This window comes from Ranitomeya variabilis, chromosome 1 (assembly GCF_051348905.1).
Source record: "Ranitomeya variabilis isolate aRanVar5 chromosome 1, aRanVar5.hap1, whole genome shotgun sequence".
Classification (NCBI taxonomy): domain Eukaryota; kingdom Metazoa; phylum Chordata; class Amphibia; order Anura; family Dendrobatidae; genus Ranitomeya; species Ranitomeya variabilis.
This window is the reverse complement of record NC_135232.1, coordinates 405,160,133-405,181,110: the sequence shown is the minus strand read 5'-3', so window position 1 is coordinate 405,181,110 and position 20,978 is coordinate 405,160,133. Positions and strand designations below refer to the sequence as shown.

The 20,978-nt window shown below is 43.7% G+C and overlaps 1 protein-coding gene across 1 annotated transcript in view; it reads left to right on the top strand.

The window, feature by feature from the left end:
- GLDC (glycine decarboxylase) overlaps positions 1 to 20,978 on the top strand; it is a 71,954-nt gene that overhangs the window by 29,176 nt on the left and 21,800 nt on the right. The window contains exon 3 of the mRNA XM_077249184.1: positions 1,455 to 1,590. Coding sequence (XP_077105299.1) covers positions 1,455 to 1,590 — 136 coding nt within the window. The remainder of the gene's footprint in view (positions 1 to 1,454; positions 1,591 to 20,978) is intronic.

Here is a 20,978-nt window from a genome sequence, read left to right as displayed (position 1 = left end):
TGTGAGGCGCAGTGAATAACGAGGACACAAGGTTGCAGTCTCTTTACCTTTTACTGAAGGCTTCAGTGTCCACAGTCCTGGGCAACGGATCAGTGTAGGTAGAGTCCGGTCTGAAGGCAAATCCAGAGTCTCCTTATCCAGGTGGAATGCAATAGCCTTCCTATGCTCACAGCAACACAGTAGGTCCTCACTTGCTTAAGCTCTAATGAGGTCCTCACTGTTATTACTCTTCTCTCTCTGTTCCCCGTGGTCGGATAGAACAAAACCCATATGACTGATGGCCTGAGGCTTGTTTATAGGGACCCTAGAGATGCCCTGACCCCCACAAGTTGCCACCTGTCGTCTTAGGTATTAAGGTCGGGCAGCCAACTTGGAATTGACTGTCCTGCCAGTCTCTGAAGCAATGGTGTAGAGCACTTTACTCCCTCGGTGTTCTGGCTACCAGAACGCGCTCCAGAAGGATGCCGCTTCTCTCAGCCACTATCCTCTCTAGTATCCACTTGTTGCTATGCCTTCATTTCTCACTCACTACAACACGCTTCCTTTCAATGTCTTGCTCTTTGGATGCTGCCGCACGTGGGGCAGGCGCAGCTCTGTGGACCCTCGTCTTCCACAGACCGCAGTCTGAATCTGGCTGGAACCCACTCCAGCCAGCTTCTGCCAAACTCTGTCGGGATCTGACTGTCTGTGCGAAGCCCAGTCAGCTTCTGTCTCACTTCCTAACCAACCCACCAGTTTTAACTATCTGTGAGGAGTTGCCTAATAGATAGAACCTTTGCTCCCCCTAGTGGACTGGAGTGTGAAGTGTGTTGTCGTTGTGATACCTGGACAGGAGATCTCCTTTATTGCCTCCAGACGTAATATCACTACCTCTGGTGGAGGAATAATACTACTGCAGCAACCAGGACTCTGGGGCGCTGCATGTACATTGTGTGAGAACTATGTTTAATTTAAGTATCGTTTTAGAACTACTGGTCTCCTTTCATGAACTGGTTAACGTCAGGTCCTGGCAAACCACCGTCATCGGTTCCATTTGGCCTGCACTGGCGTAGCGCCCTCACAGCCCAAGTTCACCCACCCCAGCCAAGACCTCCACCTGCATGTAAGATGCTGTGGTGCAAGAGACAAGTACCTTGCCCATAGCTATTGCCACGTTGCGTGGGGTGTCACAGCGGTCGGACCCCAGCGATCTGGAAGTTATCCTCAAAGAAGAACTTGAGATTACCTGTATAAGCTGCTGCTTATAATGCCTTGTTACAAATATCTATTTGAAAGACACTTTAGTAGTGTTTTATTGGCAATACCTATGTTATAAACAATTTAAAGGTGTACACTGATATGAATAATGTACGTGTGTTGCAGCTTTTTTTTTTTTTTTTTTTTTTTTTTTCAATTATATATAATTTCTGAATTTTTCTAGTAGTATTGATCTAATCTTTGTTTGGTAAATGCAGGTGAAAATGAAATTCTTGAAACTCTACAGAACATTGCAAGAAAAAACAAAATTTGGCGGTCATATATTGGCATGGGTTACTATAACTGCTCAGCGCCCCAAGCCATCTTGAGAAACTTGCTGGAAAATGCAGGCTGGTACGTATGCCATTCTTTACCTCCTTACTGTTGTACAATAATTTTGAGTAATGACTATTAAATGCATGTGTGCCTTCATATTGAGTCTGCTGACACCTTGTGGACAGTCGTACGCAAATAGTTAATAAACCTGAAAACAATATGCATCTGTTGGCAACCTTATTCAATGAATTTACCGGTTGTATACTACTGTATAGTGACTTATTTTATAAATGACTGTTCTTGTGCATGATTGCTTTCCCGGAAAGTAAAACGTATTTTGTAATTGACAAACTAGAAGGGGAAATCCTCCCAAGTAAGTTTTTGCCCAAAAAATCACATTACTCCAGTATCTCTCCAGTTTAGGACATGACAGTAAAGTACTGGGATTAATGAGACTGGTGTTTAAGGTGGTATTGCAAACTGCGCCCTTAGTTTGTGTGCTGGGGTATGTAGAAGATCTACAGACAACTGAGCCGGGTAAAATGGCTATAGCACGAATGCTGTATTTAGCAAGGAAACTAATAGAGCAACACTGGATACTGAGAGCCCAAAAAAAGGAATATATCAACAAAATAAACTGGTTTATAAGTTTGGAAAAAGGTGTGTACAAAAAAAAGGCAATATTAATAAATTTGAACAGCTTTTGGGCTGTCTAGATGGATGAACCAGGGCTCCCGCCAAGATTGGGCTCATGTGTGGTGTTTTTTTTTTTTTTTTTTTTTTTTTTTTTTTTTTTTTTCTTCCATTTCCCGTTTCTCCCAACCAGTTCTTAATTTTCTCTGTTTACCTGAAGCGGGTAAGATATTCGTGAAAAAATTGTTGGAAAACTTCAATAAAGATACTTTATTAAGGAAAAAAAAAAACCTTCATACATTGCATGGTAAAATTACTAGGATTGAACACTGTATTGTAACGTATATCACTTATTGTATTTTGACTCTTCACAAATGTCCTGTGCACATAATTTTGTCCTTCAACTTTGAAGGTCTCATTTGCATGCTTTCAATCTATTCATATCAGCAAATATTAATATTTCCCAGCATTGCTCTCTGGCTTAATCCATTCTGAGTGCCATCAATGTTTGATCAATGGGGGTCTGACCCCTTTTGATGGACAAGGGGGTTCTTCATTAATTTTACAAACCCAACATTGTGTAAATGGGAGAGGGTGGAGTAGCAGAAACAGCCGCTAGTTTGCTTGGTCATTATCTTATAGATGAGCCCTTAGTTGGAGAATGTTGACTTTTTTTTATTGCTTATTCTGGTAGTCTTCATTTTGTGGGATGTAAACCAGGCAGCGATCAGTAATCTGATATTGGGCACAACAACGACAGATAAATAATATCTATATGATATATTTGTAGAAATCTTATATTGTTTACTGTCTCCAATAATAAGCAACTTGTGCAAAGTATGATATTGAATTTTGGTTCTACACAATAATGGCTTTGTAAATGCTTCATATTTAAAGGGATTTTCCATTATTTTTAAGTTCTACTTTCTTCGAGTGGTTTAAAAAAACAAAATGGCTATACCCAGCCATTGCTGCTGTCTGTCAACAGAATGGGTGCAGAAATAGAGGGACACTGCTGGGTAATTTGTGGGCTAGGGTTTTTTTTTTTTTTTTTTTAAGTCCGTCACCAGATTTAACCATACAAACTATGGGCAGATATGCAATTGATGCAGCCACACAAAGGCCCAGGATGTGATGGAGCCTACTTCGACCTCAAAAGTAGCAAGCCGCTTCTGCAAGAGCCCATATACTGTTCTTGCACCAGGGCCCTCTTCTTTCTCTGTACACCCCTAACACAAACTGCATAAATGATTACATTTTATCTACATTTTATCTGAGACCTGATGAGGCTGTATAATCATATGTGAAAGTTTTATCTCCTGATGACAAAATAAGCATTTTAGAAGTCCTTTTCTTATGGGTTAAAGCATCCATTCTGGCATGAATTTTTATCAGAGGAAGCATGTTTGTAAAGTGTTAATGCTGAGTGCAGAGGTTGTTGGCAGCTACTCCAAAAAATGCCAATTGGAATCTGGTCTCCTTAGATACTGGGACAACAAATTCCGGGAACGTGAGAAGAACATTTATGACAATAGCCCTGAGGAAAGGAAAAATCTAAGTCTTTGTTAGTATAACTCGGTCACCCCCACAGGACAGACAGTGTGACATATGCAAAGTGATCCAGTCAGTACAACTTACATTTCACAATGTTACAAATCTGCAGTGGCTTCAGGTTATTTTGCAATTTGTACATAAATGTACTACTGAGTGACCCAAATGGTGAAAGAACACTTGTTTTATTAATGTTTGAGCGAGCATACAATGAATATGAACTTTATGTTCCTGTAAAAAAAGATCTCCTGTCACATCAACTTCTTAAAACCTAATGTTCTTCCAAAAGATGGCTAACTATGTAGAATTATTTCGTACCAGTAAGTGAGTATCTTCACCAATTTTTATGCATATTTTCCAACTGCAAGCTGTATAAACTTGACTAGTTGTTACACATTTAATGAGGGAGAGTTACATAATATGGCAAAAAAACAATTACTGTATAAGCCGAGGAACTTAAATTTTATCATAAAAAAAAAAAAAAAAAAAAAAAAAAAAACCTGGCGCAACTTATTGACTCAAGTATAAGCCGGCACTGTACCCCCTCATCCCTATCCTGGTGTGCATGGCCCCCATCAGAAAAACCTAAAAAAATTAAATAAACCATCCTACTTGCCTTCCTGCGCTCCCTCGCAGCGTCTTGTTCTGATGCCAGCAGCTGATCTATGCTTGTAAGCAGCACATGGCAGGGATGTCATGCGCTGCTTACAAGCGGAGCTCAGCTGCCGAAATACTCACTGCTCTCCACGCCGGGACTGTACATGGAGAGCAGTGAGTATTCATTGCTATTTAGCAGTGTGCAGTGTCAGCCACCGGCTTCCTTTCACGCGTGCCGCTACTAAAGGGAATGAACATTCACTGACCTCCATGCTCGTGAAAGTGGAGAGAAGTGAATATTAATTTCTCTTAAGTAGCGGGCACACATGATTGACCGGCTGCTGCAGGAAGCCGGCAGCTGTGACCCCTGTGCACGCTATTACAGAGAAATGAATATTTTACGGTCGGCGCAGTAAATATTCATTTCTTTGGCAGCGGGCACAGGCTTTAGCTGCATTAGCCAGGTGAGGGTGGCGTTTTCAGCACAAAAAAAATATACTGAAAAACTCAGCTTGTACTCGAATATATACCGTAACTAACTGTGAAACGTCTTAAAGGGATACAAGACTCTTGAAATTGCTAAGTTATTGGGGCGTAATCGCAGCACCAGCTTTTTTTTTTTGTTTAAAAAAAAAATAAAATAAAAAATTACCCTAAAAACACATGTAGTACCAAATATTTGAGAATAATCACACCTAAAGCAATCAGGAACACCTTATCCTCCAGTGATGTCATATTCCAAAACTACAACCTCCATGGAGTACACAGAAGTAAGATGTTAAGCGCTCTGAGACATGACCTAGATACAGAAGGCTGAAACCTGACCACCACTGAATAAGACACACACACAAGTTAAAACGTCAAGAATGGACCAAGAAATATCTAAAGGCGTGTTTTTCAAAAGTTTTTATGGGCTGAAGAGATGAGCTACTCTTGTCGGGACGATAGGCTTGTGGCTGGATCGGTAACTAACACAGACTTTCACTTCAACTCAAATGTCGGCAAAGTGGAGGTCTGGTACTGCTATGGGCTGGTATTTAAGATGAGCTTGTTGGATCTCTTCGGGCAGCAGTGGTCGTGGGCTCTGCCTTCCTCTTCTGTTCTGCTCCCGTCTCCCCTTCGGGTGGTTTCTGGGACCGTTCCTGGCCCACCTGCGTTCCCTTGTGGGGGTAAAGCAGGCCAGTGAGATCCCCCTTCCTGGAGGCTTCCTCGAGCCCTCTGGTATTTCCCCCTCCCTCCTGTGCGTGCAGTTTGGTGACCCGGAAGTCGCGTCATAGGTGTGCATCACTTCCAGGTCCTGCGTTTTAGCATGGAACGTGTGTCACTTCCGGTCTAAACCCTGAGCGTGCTGTTGAATGCCGAGCGGCGTGCTAGGCACACTGAAGAGTCTGATGCCTGCTGCGGACCTGGGAGGGGGAGGCATCTTGCCAGCGCTGATGGGCAGCGTTTTATGGGCTATATAAACCTGCCAGAAGACATCTCCAGGTAAGACTGATCCCCTGTCAGCATGGCGAATACGCCCTGCACCTACAGAGCTCAGTGCTCCCCCAGCCCCAGTAAGTGTGGGGGAAGGGTCCTAATGGAGAGTATGGGTATTATAGGCTCCCCTACTTATACTCATCTCCCTTTTATTTTAGGGAATCCAGTCTACCCATAAAACCTCCACTAGAAGCAAATGTGCTATCTGTAATCTAAAGCTGCCCTTGAGATGGGAGAAAAAGCTATGCCAATCTTGTACAGATAAGGTGGTCAAAGCGGAGCACCCCTTTCTAATTGAGGAGATGCGTACACTCGTCAAACAAGAGGTTCAAGCCTCATTAGCCACAGTTACACCTCCCCCCAACCCCCCCCCCCCCCGCCACCTCCCTCACCTGGTCCATCGCTCCATATAAAGAGTTTCAGGTGGAGGACTTGGAGTCAGACCTTTCTTAGGAGTTGTCCTCAGGTGGATGGGTAGTGTCCGTACCCCATAGGAACCCGGAGGTCAAGAAATATCTTTTTTTTTTTCTTCAGAACATATTGAAGAGTTGGTGAATGCAGTGCGGAGCACTATGGGGCTAGAGGAGGAACTTGTCCCTCAATCCATACAGGATGAGTTATTTAGTGGCTTAAAAACGGACAGATCGGCTTTCCCGTACATAAGAGTATTGTGGATATGATAATCAGGAATGGGAGCTTCCAGAGAAACTGCTTACCACCCCCTCAGACTTCAAACAGATTTCCCCTTGATGAAGATCTGATTAAATGGGGTATCCCCAAGGTGGACGTTCAGGTGCAAGAGTGGCAAAAAAGACCGCCCTACCCTTTGAAGACTCCTCCCAGCTGAGAGATCCCATGGATAAGAAGATTGAGTCTTCTAAGAAAATCATGGGAAACTTCCACCTCTGCTCTCAGGTCTAATATTGCATCCACCTGCGTAGCCAGGTCCCTCTTCCGTTGGCTGGGTGAGTTGGAGAACCACGTCTCCCAGGATACCTCTAGAGATCTATTAGACTCGCTGCTCATCCTTCACAAGGCGACTGGATTCCTGGCTGACGTCTCTATGGAGTCAATTCATATTGCCGCCAGATCTTTGGTCCAGGCTAACTCTGCCAGAAGGGCACTCTGGCTCAAGATGTGGAGCGGAGATGTAACCTCAAAATAAAACTATGTTCCATTCCCTTTAAGTGCGAGTATGTGTTCGGGCCAGCTCTGGATGAAATCCTGGAGAAGGCCACGGATAGAAAGAAGGTCCTCCCTGAACAAAGACCACCCAGGAAGCATTTTTTTTTTTCTGGGCCATCCCAATCTCCGCCATCCCTATCTCAACCCTCCCAATCCAGGGGGAAGGGGAAATCCGAGAGATGGAGCTATGCCAAAGGGAAACCCAAGAATATTCTTATCTCCCAGCAATCACAGCAAGAAAAACCATGACTCTGATCTGGTGGGGGGAGGCTCTCGAGGTTCATCCTTAATTGGCAGTCCATTTCCACCAGCCACTGGGTCCTAAACGTCATCCGAGACGGACTTCTATAAGAATTCGAGGCCCCCTTCCCCGGATCTTGAGTCACCTCCCCGCCATCTCGGGAGGCTCAAGCCCTAATGATGTCAGGGCTTCAGGAGTGGTTGGTCTCATGGCAATATCCCCAGTTCTAGCGAACGAACAGGGAAGAGGTCATTATTTCGTATTTTCATGGTAAAAAATACCCATGGGACAAGCCCGCATAAAGCTAAAGGCTCTCAATCATTACATCACTTACCGCAAATTCAAGATGGAGTCAATGAAATCAGCCATCCCTCTGATAGGTCCAGACTCCTTTATGGTGACTATAGATCAAAGACGCCTACTTCCACGTTCCCATAGATCCTCAACACAGGAAGTACCTAAGGTTTGCGGTTCGGTTGAATCAGAAAATATCGATTTTCGTATCCTTCGGGATCTCCTCTGCCCCAAGGATCTTCTGCGGGATCATGGCAGAAGCTGTAGCACACATACGAAGACGGGGTATCTCCTTTGTGCCCTACCTGGACAATCTACTGATTATTGGTCCTTCCGTGGAGGTCCTCAGGGACCATGTGTCCAGATCCCTAGACATCCTACAGGGCCTGGGTTGGATCCCCAACCTAAAAAAGTCCCAACTCCAGCATTCAAGAACAATAAGGGTTTTTGGAGTCCTGCTAGATTCAGTGAGTCAGAGATCCTTTTTACAGGAGGACCATCGTCAAATCTGATAGCAAGGGTCCTGAACTTCAAAAGACAGAGGTTACCTACCCTATGGACAGCTATGTCTCTCCTAGTGTCAATGACAGCCTGCATCCAGTCGGTGTCTTGGGCTCAAGCATGCTCCAGAATTCTGCAGACACATTCTGGAAAACTGGAATGGGGATTCCAACTCGTTAAACAAGAGGATCCTAACGACAGGGAGAGTAAATGCAAACCTACGCAGAGGCATAGACTGGATACAATCCTCCCTGGTGACAGTAACAGACGCCAGCAGAAGAGGCTGGGGGTCTGTGGTCTCACATTCCGTTCCAGAGTCTCTGGAGTCAGCAAAGAAGTGTCAAATCCTCCAACTTCAGGGAGCTAAAGGCGGTGAACGCTCTTCTAGCAGCAGACAGTCTGATCTCGGGGCACCACGTAAGAGTTTTCTCAGACAATGACTACTGTAGCCCATCTCGGGCATCAGGGAAGCATGAGATTCAACAGGCTGAGAGGGATCTCAGGCCGAATTTTCTGCTGGGCTGAAAAGCATCTTCTCTTCTTGACAGCAGTACACCTGAAGGGGTTCGCAAAGCTACAGGCAGACTTTCTAAGCCGCTGAGACATTCAGCCAGGAGAGTGGAGTCTGAAGGAGGTCTTCAGTATGTTGACAAATGGGGCTTACCAGAGGTCGATATACTGGCCTCGAGCCAGAATACGCAAACCAAGGCTTACTTCTCCATAAATCCCAGGGACACTTTTCTCAGGGAGTGGATGCCTTTGCCCACACATGAAACTTTCAGCTAGCATATGTCTTCCCTCTGATACCATTGCTTGAAAGGACCCTTCGAAAAATTTGGGACGACCAGATACCATCTATCCTGGTGGCCCCAGTAAAAGAGGAGCTGGTTCAATCTATCATAGAGCTCCAGGTGGATGGACCGATTCACTTACCACTGTTGGATGACCTTCTTATGCAGGGTCCTCTTTGTCACCCAAATCCCTGAAGGTTGAACCTGGCTGCCTGGTTACTGAGGCCCAAGTATTACGAGCTAAGGGACTCCGAATCAGTAACTTATACCTCTGCAAAAATCGAGAACCTGTTACTAATGCCATCTATAATAAGGTATGGAAGAAGTTCTCCTCATGGTGTCACCCTAATACACCTGATCCCTTCCACCCAAACATATGTCAAATACTAGACTTTTTGCAAAAGGGGCTGGAATTGGGCCTTAAACCAAGTACACTAAAGGTTCATGTTTCTGCTTTTAAGCTCCGCTTTTGTCCAGGATCTAGCCAACCATAGGTGGATAAAGATTAATGATTTCAGCTCTTAGAATTCATCCCAAAAGACAGGTCATCATCCCATCATGGGACTTAAACTTGGTCCTCAAAGGCCTAATGGGTCCTCCATTTGAACCACTATCTTTGTATACTCCTCAGCTCCTCTCATGCAAGGCAGGGTTCTTGGTGGCCATATCTACAGCAAAGCATGTAGGGGAGTTACAAGCTCTCTCGGTCAGAGAACTGTGAACTGTACTTAAACATCAGAGATGACTCCATTATATTTTGTCCTGACCCATCTTTTCTTCCAAAGGTGGTATCGGAGTTTCACCGATCACAGGACATAGTCCTCCAATCCTTCTGCCAAAACCCGGCGAATTCAAAAGCAGAAAAATTTCACATGTTGGATGTCCGACATATAATCCCACACTACCTGGAACAATCCAATCTCTTCAGAATTGACAAATCTTTTTGTCCATTTGTTGGCCGAAACAAAGGCCAGAGGGTAGCAAAACGTACAGTTGCGAACTGGATAAAGGCCATAACTGAAGCTTATCTGGCCGAGAACATGACGGCTTCTGCAGGTTTAAATGCTCACTCTACCAGATCCACCTCAGTCTCCTGGGCTGAAAGAGCTGGTGCATCTACAGAGCAGGGCTGCAACCTGGTCTTCATTATACACATTTACCAAGCATTATAGGTTGAACTTCTGGTCCAATCGTGAGCTAGTCTTTGGCTGGAAAGTGCTTAAGGCTGTGGTCGTCCCCCCCCCCCCCTTCAGTGCAGAATCGGTTGGTATCCCTCCTATGCTGTCGTGGAAGGTGACTAGAGAAAATAGAATTGGACCTACCGGTAATTCGGTTTCAAGGAACCTTCCACGACCGCACTAATTCCATCCAGATTACTATTGGATAATTCTCTAAGACGTTAAAGTTAACCGGTGCTATGGTGTTAGTTGTAGGTCACTGGTTAATGGGAGGTGGGAGGGGTTTTTAACCTTTGTGCTTCCTGTCCCCAATTAAGGTATGGAGACATCCTCCTATACTGTCGTGGAAGGTTCCTAAAAACCGAATTGCCGGTAGGTCTAAAAATATATATATACACTCACCGGCCACTTTATTAGGTACACCATGCTAGTAACGGGTTGGACCCCCTTTTGCCTTCAGAACTGCCTCAATTCTTCGTGGCATAGATTCAACAAGGTGCTGGAAGCATTCCTCAGAGATTTTGGTCCATATTGACATGATGGCATCACACAGTTGCCGCAGATTTGTCGGCTGCACATCCCAAAGATGCTCCATACAAGGCAGGATGGATCCATGCTTTCATGTTGTTTACGCCAAATTCTGACCCTACCATCCGAATGTCGCAGCAGAAATCGAGACTCATCAGACCAAGCAACGTTTTTCCAATCTTCTACTGTCCAATTTCGATGAGCTTGTACAAATTGTAGCCTCAGTTTCCTGTTCTTAGCTGAAAGGAGTGGTACCCGGTGTGGTCTTCTGCTGCTGTAGCCCATCTGCCTCAAAGTTCGACGCACTGTGCGTTCAGAGATGCTCTTAGGCCTACCTTGGTTGTAACGGGTGGCGATTTGAGTCACTGTTGCCTTTCTATCAGCTCGAACCAGTCTGCCCATTCTCCTCTGACCTCTGGCATCAACAAGGCATTTCCGCCCACAGAACTGCCGCTCACTGGATTTTTTTTCTTTTTCGGACCATTCTCTGTAAACCCTAGAGATGGTTGTGCGTGAAAATCCCAGTAGATCAGCAGTTTCTGAAATACTCAGACCAGCCCTTCTGGCACCAACAACCATGCCACGTTCAAAGGCACTCAAATCACCTTTCTTCCCCATACTGATGCTCGGTTTGAACTGCAGGAGATTGTCTTGACCATGTCTACATGCCTAAATGCACTGAGTTGCCGCCATGTGATTGGCTGATTAGAAATTAAGTGTTAACAAGAAGTTGGACAGGTGTACCTAATAAAGTGGCCGGTGAGTGTGTGTGTGTGTGTGTGTGTGTATATATGTATATATGTATATATGTGTGTATATATATATATATATATATATTTAACTTTTTACATATACATCCAGTTACTTGAGAAACACTTTGAGTCAGTTGTGATACACAACATCCAACAGAGTAATGCTTTCCATAGAGAAACTTGACACCTGCTCCAATTACAACAATCAATGTTATTACCATTATTGCGTTAACCTTGTGCTATGTGGACTAACCTTGCGTTGGCGTGAACATACAAGCTTTCAGTCTAGAGAAGCGTTGAAATCGCTGACGGCCCAAGCCAACTTTCTCCTTCAGATTTGGTAATGAGTGGTGTGAATGCAGCCAATACACCAGGTAGGGATCAACAATTTACAGCTACCTTATTTACTTAACAGGGTTAATCAAAGATTATCACAAGTAAATCACATGAACAAAATACTATTCAATTATATACACAGAGATACATGTGTTAATGCACAACATGAAATGTCTTTAATGGCAGTCCAGGATTTATGGGTCAGCTCCTGTCTGGCATGGAGGTAACAAGTGCTGTATTGGTGTGAACAGTTACAAGGGCCACTGTTCCATCTCACTAACCACATGAGTCTATCAGCTCTCTTTGGCCACTCTAGCATCAGCCGGACCCCGTCTGGCCTCCCTCTGCCCACTCCGGGTACCTGTAAGTCTCCTCCAAGCACCAGGCCATGCTTGGGTCTCTGACTGGATGTCCTCAAGGCCTCTTCAGTTCCTGACTGCTGATTGAATATAAACACTGCTGCAGTCAACTGTCCCGGCTGCTTGAGCTGCAGTAGGAGCAACTGTCACTTCCCTTGGTGCCAAATCTTCTCTCCTTTTGACGTTCTGGCTTCGTTGCAGTCACTTGATCCAGAGCACTGGTTAGTTAATTCTCTCCTGGAACTTCTCTCCTTAAAATCAGTTCTGCAGGGTTTTGTTCAGTCCTGGAAACTGGACAGCATTGCAGCATCTTATCCCCTGTGATCTGTCATGACTAGAGATGAGCAAATATCTTCAACTCCTTCCTTATTCGGAAAGCTATAGCGCTTGCCGAATAAGCTGCATGGGGAACCCGGCTAACTGGAGCGCTCCCGATAATCAGCTGTTCGGTGCCGCAGTTGTGTGTCGCGGCTGTGTGACAGGCACATGCATGGAGAGCCTGTTTGTTGGGCTCACCATGCATGTGTAAGCGAAACCAGGCTGGGGGTGCCTTTCTTGTGCCGAGTCTGGAACTGTCGGGGCTGTCTTCTCTGCTGTCCGGGGGAAAGTTTAGGGAACCGGATCGATCTATGTATGGGAGAGTTGGTGGGAAAGCAGAGCGCGCAGCTAAGAAGAGCTCCTGAGACGCGCGCCAGGCCGTGAGGAAAATTTCTACTTCAGGGACTCTGACAAGCAGCCTGCCGTGTGTCGGTTGGCTCCCAGACATTTAGGTGCCAATCGCTCTTTAACGGTCAGTGCTGCATTGGTGCCACCTGACAGACTGAGACAGGGACTGGGTACTGCTCCCTGAATCCCCGGTGCATACTCGTCGAGCTTTGCATAATTTTAACGGACTGTGGCCTATACATCGCTGCCCACCGGAGTCTCTTTATTGAGGACTCCTCGGGACATTTCAAAGACTCAGCGTTGCCAGCCAGGAATGTATCTTCTCCTTTTTCAGCACCACACCTTAACCACGTCATGCCGACGGCTGTTGATGCCATTCTTTACTCCGGAACCGTTCCGGTCAGGAGGATGCCGATGGATGTGACTTAATTGAGAACAATTTTCTTCATCTCTATTGATTTCTCCCCAACCAAACCCCTGCATTCCCTATTCTGCCCGCATTTTACCTCGCATTTTCCCAATCTCCCGGTGTGGAGTAAGTCCTTGTTTTATTAAAACCTGTTAACCCTTGATCTGCCTCCTGTCGGTCACTGCATCTGCCAGCCTGCTCATACATGTGTTGTGACAGTGGAACAGCTGATTATTGGAGCGCTCCAGTTAGCTGGGTTCCCGATGCAGCTTATTCGGTAAGTGCTATAGCTTGCAGAATAAGGAGGGAGCCAAAGATATATTGGCTCATCTCTAGTCATGAGTAATCTCTGGAACAATGTCCAGATCTCGAAGACTGAAACTTTTCATTGGTAGTCTCTTTGCACTACCAATTGTCCCAGTAGGAACTTCCATTCCTGTCAACGAAGAAGAATTTGTGAAAGCACCTGCAGACACTGACCTGGTGGTAAGGTCAGCGGGATTAACTTGGAGTGGGACATACCGCCATTGTTCAGGTTTAGAAAACTTCCTGTTCTCTTCAATGTGGTTACTGATACACAACCAGACAAAATGGTTGCATATTTATATGTAATCCAGAACCACTTTTGCAGTCTGTGTAGAAATCTTTCATCCACGTGACTGGCTAGTTCACTCTGTATGGAGTCTAAGTGGCTGTATTAGCTGCAGAGTTCATATCTTGGTATGGTAGGCTCCGGTTTGGGCCACTTTTTTAGTATTTGGTATAGGGAGGTGGCTTCACAGCGCCTGCTCAGAATCTGTGAATCTGTGCACCTCAGATCGCCAATCTGACACAGTGCACAGCAAAGTGTCAGATCGGCTATCTTACACTATAACATGATGCCCTATATCCTATAAATACATTGCTTTAAATAAAAAAAAAACACAATAGTACACATATTTAGTATCGCCGCGTCCGTAACGACCCGACCTATAAAACTGTCCCACTAGTTAACCCCTTCAGTGAACTCCGTAAAAAAAAAAACCGAGCCAAAAAACAACGCTTTATCATACCGCCAAACAAAAAGTGGAATAACACGCGATCAAAAAGATGGATATAAATAAACATGGTACCGCTGAAAACGTCATCTTGTCCCGCAAAAAACGAGCTGCCATACAGCGTCATCAAAGAAAAAATAAAAAAGTTATAGTCCTCAGAATAAAGCGATGCAAAAATAATTTTTTTTCTATAAAAGTTTTTATCGTATAAAAGCACCAAAACTTAAAAAATGATATAAATAAGGTATCGCTGTAATTGTACTGTCCCGAAGAATAAAACTGCTTTATCAATTTTACCAAACGCGGAACGGTACAAACGCCGCCCCCAAAAGACATTCATGAATAGCTGGTTTTTGGTCATTCTGCCTCACAAAAATTGGAATAAAAAACGATCAAAAAATGTCATGTGCCCGAAAATGTTACCAATAAAAACGTCAACTCGTCCTGCAAAAAACAAGATCTCACATGACTCTGTGGACCAAAATATGGAAAAATTATAGCTTTCAAAATGTGGTAACGCAAAAAATATTTTTTGCAATAAAAAGCATCTTTCAGTGTGTGACGGCTGCCAATCATAAGAATCCGCTAAAAAACCCGCAATAAAAGTAAATCAAACCTCCCTTCATCACTCCCTTAGTTAGCGAAAAATTAAAAAATTACAAAAATGTATTTATTTCCATTTTCCCGTTAGGGTTAGGGTTGGGGCTAGGGTTAAGGCTACAGTTAGGGTTGGGGCTAAAGTTAGGGTTAGGGTTTGGATTACATTTATGGTTGGGATTAGGGTTAGGGGTGTGGCTAGGGTTACCGTTCGGATTAGGGTTAGGGATGTGTTTGGATTAGGGTTTCAGTTATAATTGGGGGGGGTTTCCACTGTTTAGGTACATCAGGGGCTCTCCAAACGCGACATGGCGTCCGATCTCAATTCCAGCCAATTCTGCGTTGAAAAAGTAAAACAGTGCTCCTTCCCTCCCGTGCGCCCAAACAGGGGTTTACCCCAATATATGGGGTATCGGCATACTCAGGACACATTGGACAACAACTTTTGGGGTCCAATTACTCCTGATACCCTTGGGAAAATACAAAACTGGGGGCTAAAAAATAATTTTTTGGGAAAAAAAAAAGATTTATTTTCACGGCTCTGCGTTATAAACTGTAGTGAAACACTTGGGGGTTCAAAGTTCTCACAACACATCTAGATAAGTTCCTTAAGGGGTCTACTTTCCAAAATGGTGTCACTTGTGGGGGGTTTCAATGTTTAGGCACATCAGGGGCTCTCCAAACGCAACATGGCATCCCATCTCAAATTCCTGTCAATTTTGCATTGAAAAGTCAAATGGCGCTCCTTCGCTTCCGAGCTCTGCTATGCGCCCAAACAGTGGTTTACCCCCACATATGGGGTATCGGCGTACTCAGGACCAATTGTACAACAACTTTTGTGGTCCATTTTCTCCTGTTATCCTTGGTAAAATAAAACAAATTGGAGCTGAATTAAATTTTTTGTGTAAAAAAAGTTAAATGTTCATTTTTATTTAAACATTCCAAAAATTCCTGTGAAACACCTGAAGGGTTAAACTTCTTGAAAGTGGTTTTGAGCACTTTGAGAGGTGCAGTTTTTAGAATGGTGTCACACTTGGTTATTTTCTATCATATGGACCCCTCAAAATGACTTCAAATGAGATGTGGTCCCTTAACAAAAAAAAAAAAATGGTGTTGTAAAAATTAGAAATTGCTGGTCAACTTTTAACCCTTATAACTCCCTAACCAGCACAATTTTGGAACCAACATTTTTTTAATGTAAAGTAGACATGTGGGAAATGTTACTTATTAAGTATTTTGTGAGACATATCTCTGTGATTTAATTGCATAAAAATTCAAAGTTGGAAAATTGCGAAAATTTTCAAAATTTTTGCCAAATTTGTTTTTTTTTTTTCCACAAATAAACGCAGGTAATATCAAAGAAATTTTACCACTATCATGAAGTACAATATGTCTCTCGAAAACAATGTCAGAATCACCAGGATCCGTTGAAGCGTTCCAGAGTTATAACCTCATAAAGGGACAGTGGTCAGAATTGTAAAAATTGGCCTGGTCATTAACGTGCAAACCACCCTTTGGGGTGAAGGGGTTAATAAATTTGCAAAAATTTCAACTTTTTTTTTTTTGTCAAGAAGGCATGCAGAGTGTACATCAATGAGAGAGAAACTTTTTAATTTTACCAAATGGCTGCAATTAAACAGTGCAATAATTTAAAGGGGCAGCACAGTGGCTCAGTGGTTAGCACTGCAGCCTTGCAGTGCTGGAGTCCTGGTTTCAAATCCCATCAAGGACAACATCTGCAGGGAGTTTGTATGTTCTCCCCGCGTTTGCATGGGTTTTCTCCCACATTCCAAAGACCTACTGATGGGGCTCACAATCTAAATTCCCTATCGGGGACAGTGATGATAATGTGTGCAAAACTGTAAAGCTCTGCAGAATATGTTAGTTATAATATAAAAATAAAGATTATTATTATTACGGGGTGTGAACACTTTCCGTACCCACTGTGTACATATGTGTGTGTGTATATATACTGTATATGTATGTATGTATATGTGTGTATGTGTGTGTATATATATATATATATAATTAGTACAGACCAAAAGTTTGGACACACCTTCTCATTTAAAGATTTTTCTGCATTTTCATGACTATGAAAATTGTACATTCACACTGAAGGCATCAAAACTATGAATTAACACATTTGGAATTATATACTTAATTTCAGTTGTTTCACACTTTTTTGTTATGTCTTATATTCTAGGTTCTTCAAAGTAGCCACTTTTGCTTTGATGACTGCTTTGCACACTCTTGGCATTCTCTTGATGAGCTTCAAGAGGTAGTCACCGGGAATGGTCTTCCAACAATCTTGAAGGAGTTCCCAGAGATGCTTAGCACTTGTTGGCCCTTTTGCTTTCACTCTGCAGTCCAGCTCACCCCAAACCATCTTGATTGGGTTCAGGTCTGGCATAGCATCCCATCACTCTCCTTCTTGGTCAAATAGCTCTTACACAGCCTGGAGGTGTGTTTGGGGTCATTGTCCTGTTGAAAAATAAATGATGGTCCAACTAAACGCAAACCGGATGGAATAGCATGCCGCTGCAAGATGCTGTGGTTACCATGCTGGTTCAGTATGCCTTCAATTTTTAATAAATCCCCAACAGTGTCACCAGCAAAGCACCCTCACACCATGACACCTCCTCCTCCATGCTTCACGGTGGAAACCCAGGCATGTAGAGTCCGTCCGTTCACCTTTTCTGCGTCACACAAAGACATGGTGGTTGGAACCAAAGATCTCAAATTTGGACTTCTCAGACCAAAGCACCGATTTCCACTGGTCTAATGTCCATTCCTTGTGTTCTTTAGCCCGAACAAGTCTCTTCTGCTTGTTGCCTGTCCTTAGCAGTGGTTTCCTAGCAGCTATTTTACCATGAAGGCCTGCCGCACAAAGTCTCCTCTTAACAGTTGTTGTAGAGATGTGTCTCCTGCTAGAACTCTGTGGTATTGACCTGGTCTCTAATCTGAGCTGCTGTTAACCTGCGATTTCTGAGGCTGGTGACTCAGATAAACTTTTCTCCTCAGAAGCAGAGGTGATTCTTGGTCTTCCTTTCATGGGGCGGTCCTCATGTGAGCCAGTTTCTTTGTAGCGCTTGATGGTTTTTGCCACTGCACTTGGGGACACTGTCAAAGTTTGCTCAATTTTTCAGACTGACTGACCTTCATTTCTTAAAGTAATGATGGCCACTCGTTTTTCTTTACTCAGCTGCTTTTTTCTTGCCATAATACAAATTCTAACAGTCTATTCAGTAGGACTATCAGCTGTGTATCCACCAGACTTCTGCACAACACAACTGATGGTCCCAACCCCATTTATAAGGCAAGAAATCCCCTTTATTATACCTGACAGGGCACACCTGTGAAGTGAAAACCATTCCCGGTGACTATCTCTTGAAGCTCATCAAGAGAATGCCAAGAGTGTGCAAAGCAGTCATCAAGGCAAAAGGTGGCTACGTTGAAGAACCTAGAATATAAGACATAATTTCAGTTCTTTCACACTTTTTTGTTAAGTATATAATTCCACATGTGTTAATTCATAGTTTTGATGCCTTCAGTGTGAATGTACAATTTCCATAGTCATGAAAATGCAGAAAAATCTTTAAATGAGGTGTGTCCAAACTTTTGGTCTGTACTGTGTGTGTATGTGTATGTATGTGTGTGTGTATATATGTGTGTATATATGTGTGTGTATATATATATATATATACATATATACACACACACACACACACACACACACACACACACACACACACACACACACACACACACACACACACACACACACACACACACACACACACACACACACACGGACAAAAGTCTGTTGGAGCTGAATCACCTCTCCCACCTTATATTGTCCCACAGAGAGGCCCCTCTTCTAGCAGAAAAGAGAGGAAAACACAAGTCTTTCCTGGAGTTCATGGTGTTCTGTCAGCACCTATATGTAGTATAGAATCCTTAGTTACTCAACAGCACGAAAATGTAGTGACAAATCTAGGGTTTCTGGACGTTGATTCTGGTAGTAAAATGTGGTCCATAGAGTCAGTATACTGACCGCTGGGTCTGCTCTGAACGGCACACAGGACACGCAGGCAGTTGTAGAGTTTTTCCAGCTGGTGAGCAATACCGAGGAGGCTTGTGCTAGAACTCTTCCACAGGATGCGGCACCTTTCACTTCGCAGACCCCTTCCATTCTTTTAACAGCTTTTCCAGGAGGAATTCCCTTGCATCCGGAAAGGTTTGGAGATCGGTTCAGCTTCAATCTGCTGCTGCTCTTTACTCAGTCGGATGCTGTCATGAGAGGATGTCACCGTATTCCTCTCCAGCACAGCCTTATACACTCATCATTCCTGCAAACTCTGCCCAAGATGGCCACGTTTCCTCTTCCTGTCTTTCACTTTCATCAAAACCCTCCCTTTCACATCTTAGACATATCACAGTCTCTTAACCATGTTCACACAACAACATCTTGTTGCCAGTTAACAACATTAACTATATAAAGACCAAATCTATTAACAACAAGTACAAAGATTATTCAGGAGTGGGTACAATTAAATTTATCTTCAATTATACCACCCTGGTGAGCTGACTCACATCTTAATGGGAGCCTGAATTGTATAGCGAAGGATGTTACAAATCCGAGTGGATCATATAGACTATTTGCTAAACATAGTTGCTAAACATAGTTGAGCAGAAAAACCATTTACGAACCTAAACGCTGAAGGAGTCCTTCAAGCTCAATTTTTAAGCCCAGACTTCTGCATTGGTGGATTGTCTGAACCTAGATTATAGTCTCTGCCTCCAATAGGGTGAAAGGCCTTTTTTTTACAACAGCACTAATGATCATGCTGCAGTATTAAATTTTATGCAATCTGTGAGCTTTTGAAAGCGTACCATGCATCCATTTAAGCAGATCTGTTTCTTCTGCTCTGGGCATTGATTTGAGGCCGTCGTTCACATGCAAGTTCTTTTGGGCAAACTGCTGGGTGTCTTTCCATACTTTCAGTCTGAAGCAGTCCTATGTAGGCCATCTGTAGCGACTGCAGGAGAAAGACTGTTTCTGAACACGTTCCTTCATGCAGTATTCAACCATTTTTAAGCTGTGGTTGTCTTGGTGCCATAAAAAAAAACCCTAGAGGACTTATCTTGTTGCTCAATTAAATCGTGGAACATTTGTTCGATCTCTGCAACAATGGCGACTGGTTCTCTTTGGAAATTCATGGGCACTCCCACCAGATTCTTGGTCGGATTGGGACCAATGATGAGAATGTCATTCAGAGATACATAATTATGCTTGGCACTCGACTTTGAACATAATTCTTTTTTTGGTTTTAGGTATTTCTGGGTGATATACTCTAAAGGAAAGAAAGAAGGGGGAGCTAGCACTGCGTGGTCATTGGCAAAATACCTTGTCCATAAAGGATGCATAATGGTCCCCCCCCCTTTTTTTTTTTTTTTTTCTTTCTCCCGGTCTTCAGAGGTGCACTGAGCAATCTTCTGTGCACTTATGGTCATGTGCAGTGCATCTTTAAATGTGAGAATTGTACACCCATCTTAAGATGCTGCCAAATAGAGACACACGCACAAGATTTACAGGAAGCTGTCAATGAATGAATGAAAAAAAAAAATACATATGTATGTATCTATCTACTATATAATTGTCTAAGGGTCACTTCTGTCTGTCACGGAAATCCCGCATCGCTGATTGGTCGCAGCCTCAGGCCGCGACCAATCAGCGACGGGCACAGTCCGGCCAACCCTCTCTCCTGGCCCCCCCCCCCCCAGTCAGCGCCCACATAGCGTTAACCTGACTGCCTTACACCGCGGCATAACGCGGTGTAAGGCAGTCCGTTAACGCTGCCATAAAAGTACTATGTGACCAACTTTTTACTATTGATGCTGCCTATGCAGCATCAATCGTAAAAACATATAATGTTAAAAATAATAATAATAAAAAAAAAATCATTATACACTCGCCCTCTGACGGACCACGGATCCAGCCCAGGCCTTTCCTGCTCCTCATGCGCCGCTCCGGTCCCCAGAATGCATTGCGGCAATGACCGGAGATGACGTAGCGGTCTCGCAAAACCGCTACATCATCACATGTTATTGCCGCTTGGGACCGGAGCGGTGCACGAGGAGCTGGAAAGGCGTGGACTGGTTCCGGGAGCCATCAGAGTGAGTATATAACCATTATTTTATTTTAATTTTTTTTTTTTTTTTTTTAACTGGGATATGGTGCCCACATTGCTATATACTATGTGGTCTGTGTAATATACTACGTGGCTGTGTAATGTACTGCGTGGACTGTTTATATACTGCGTCGGCTGTGC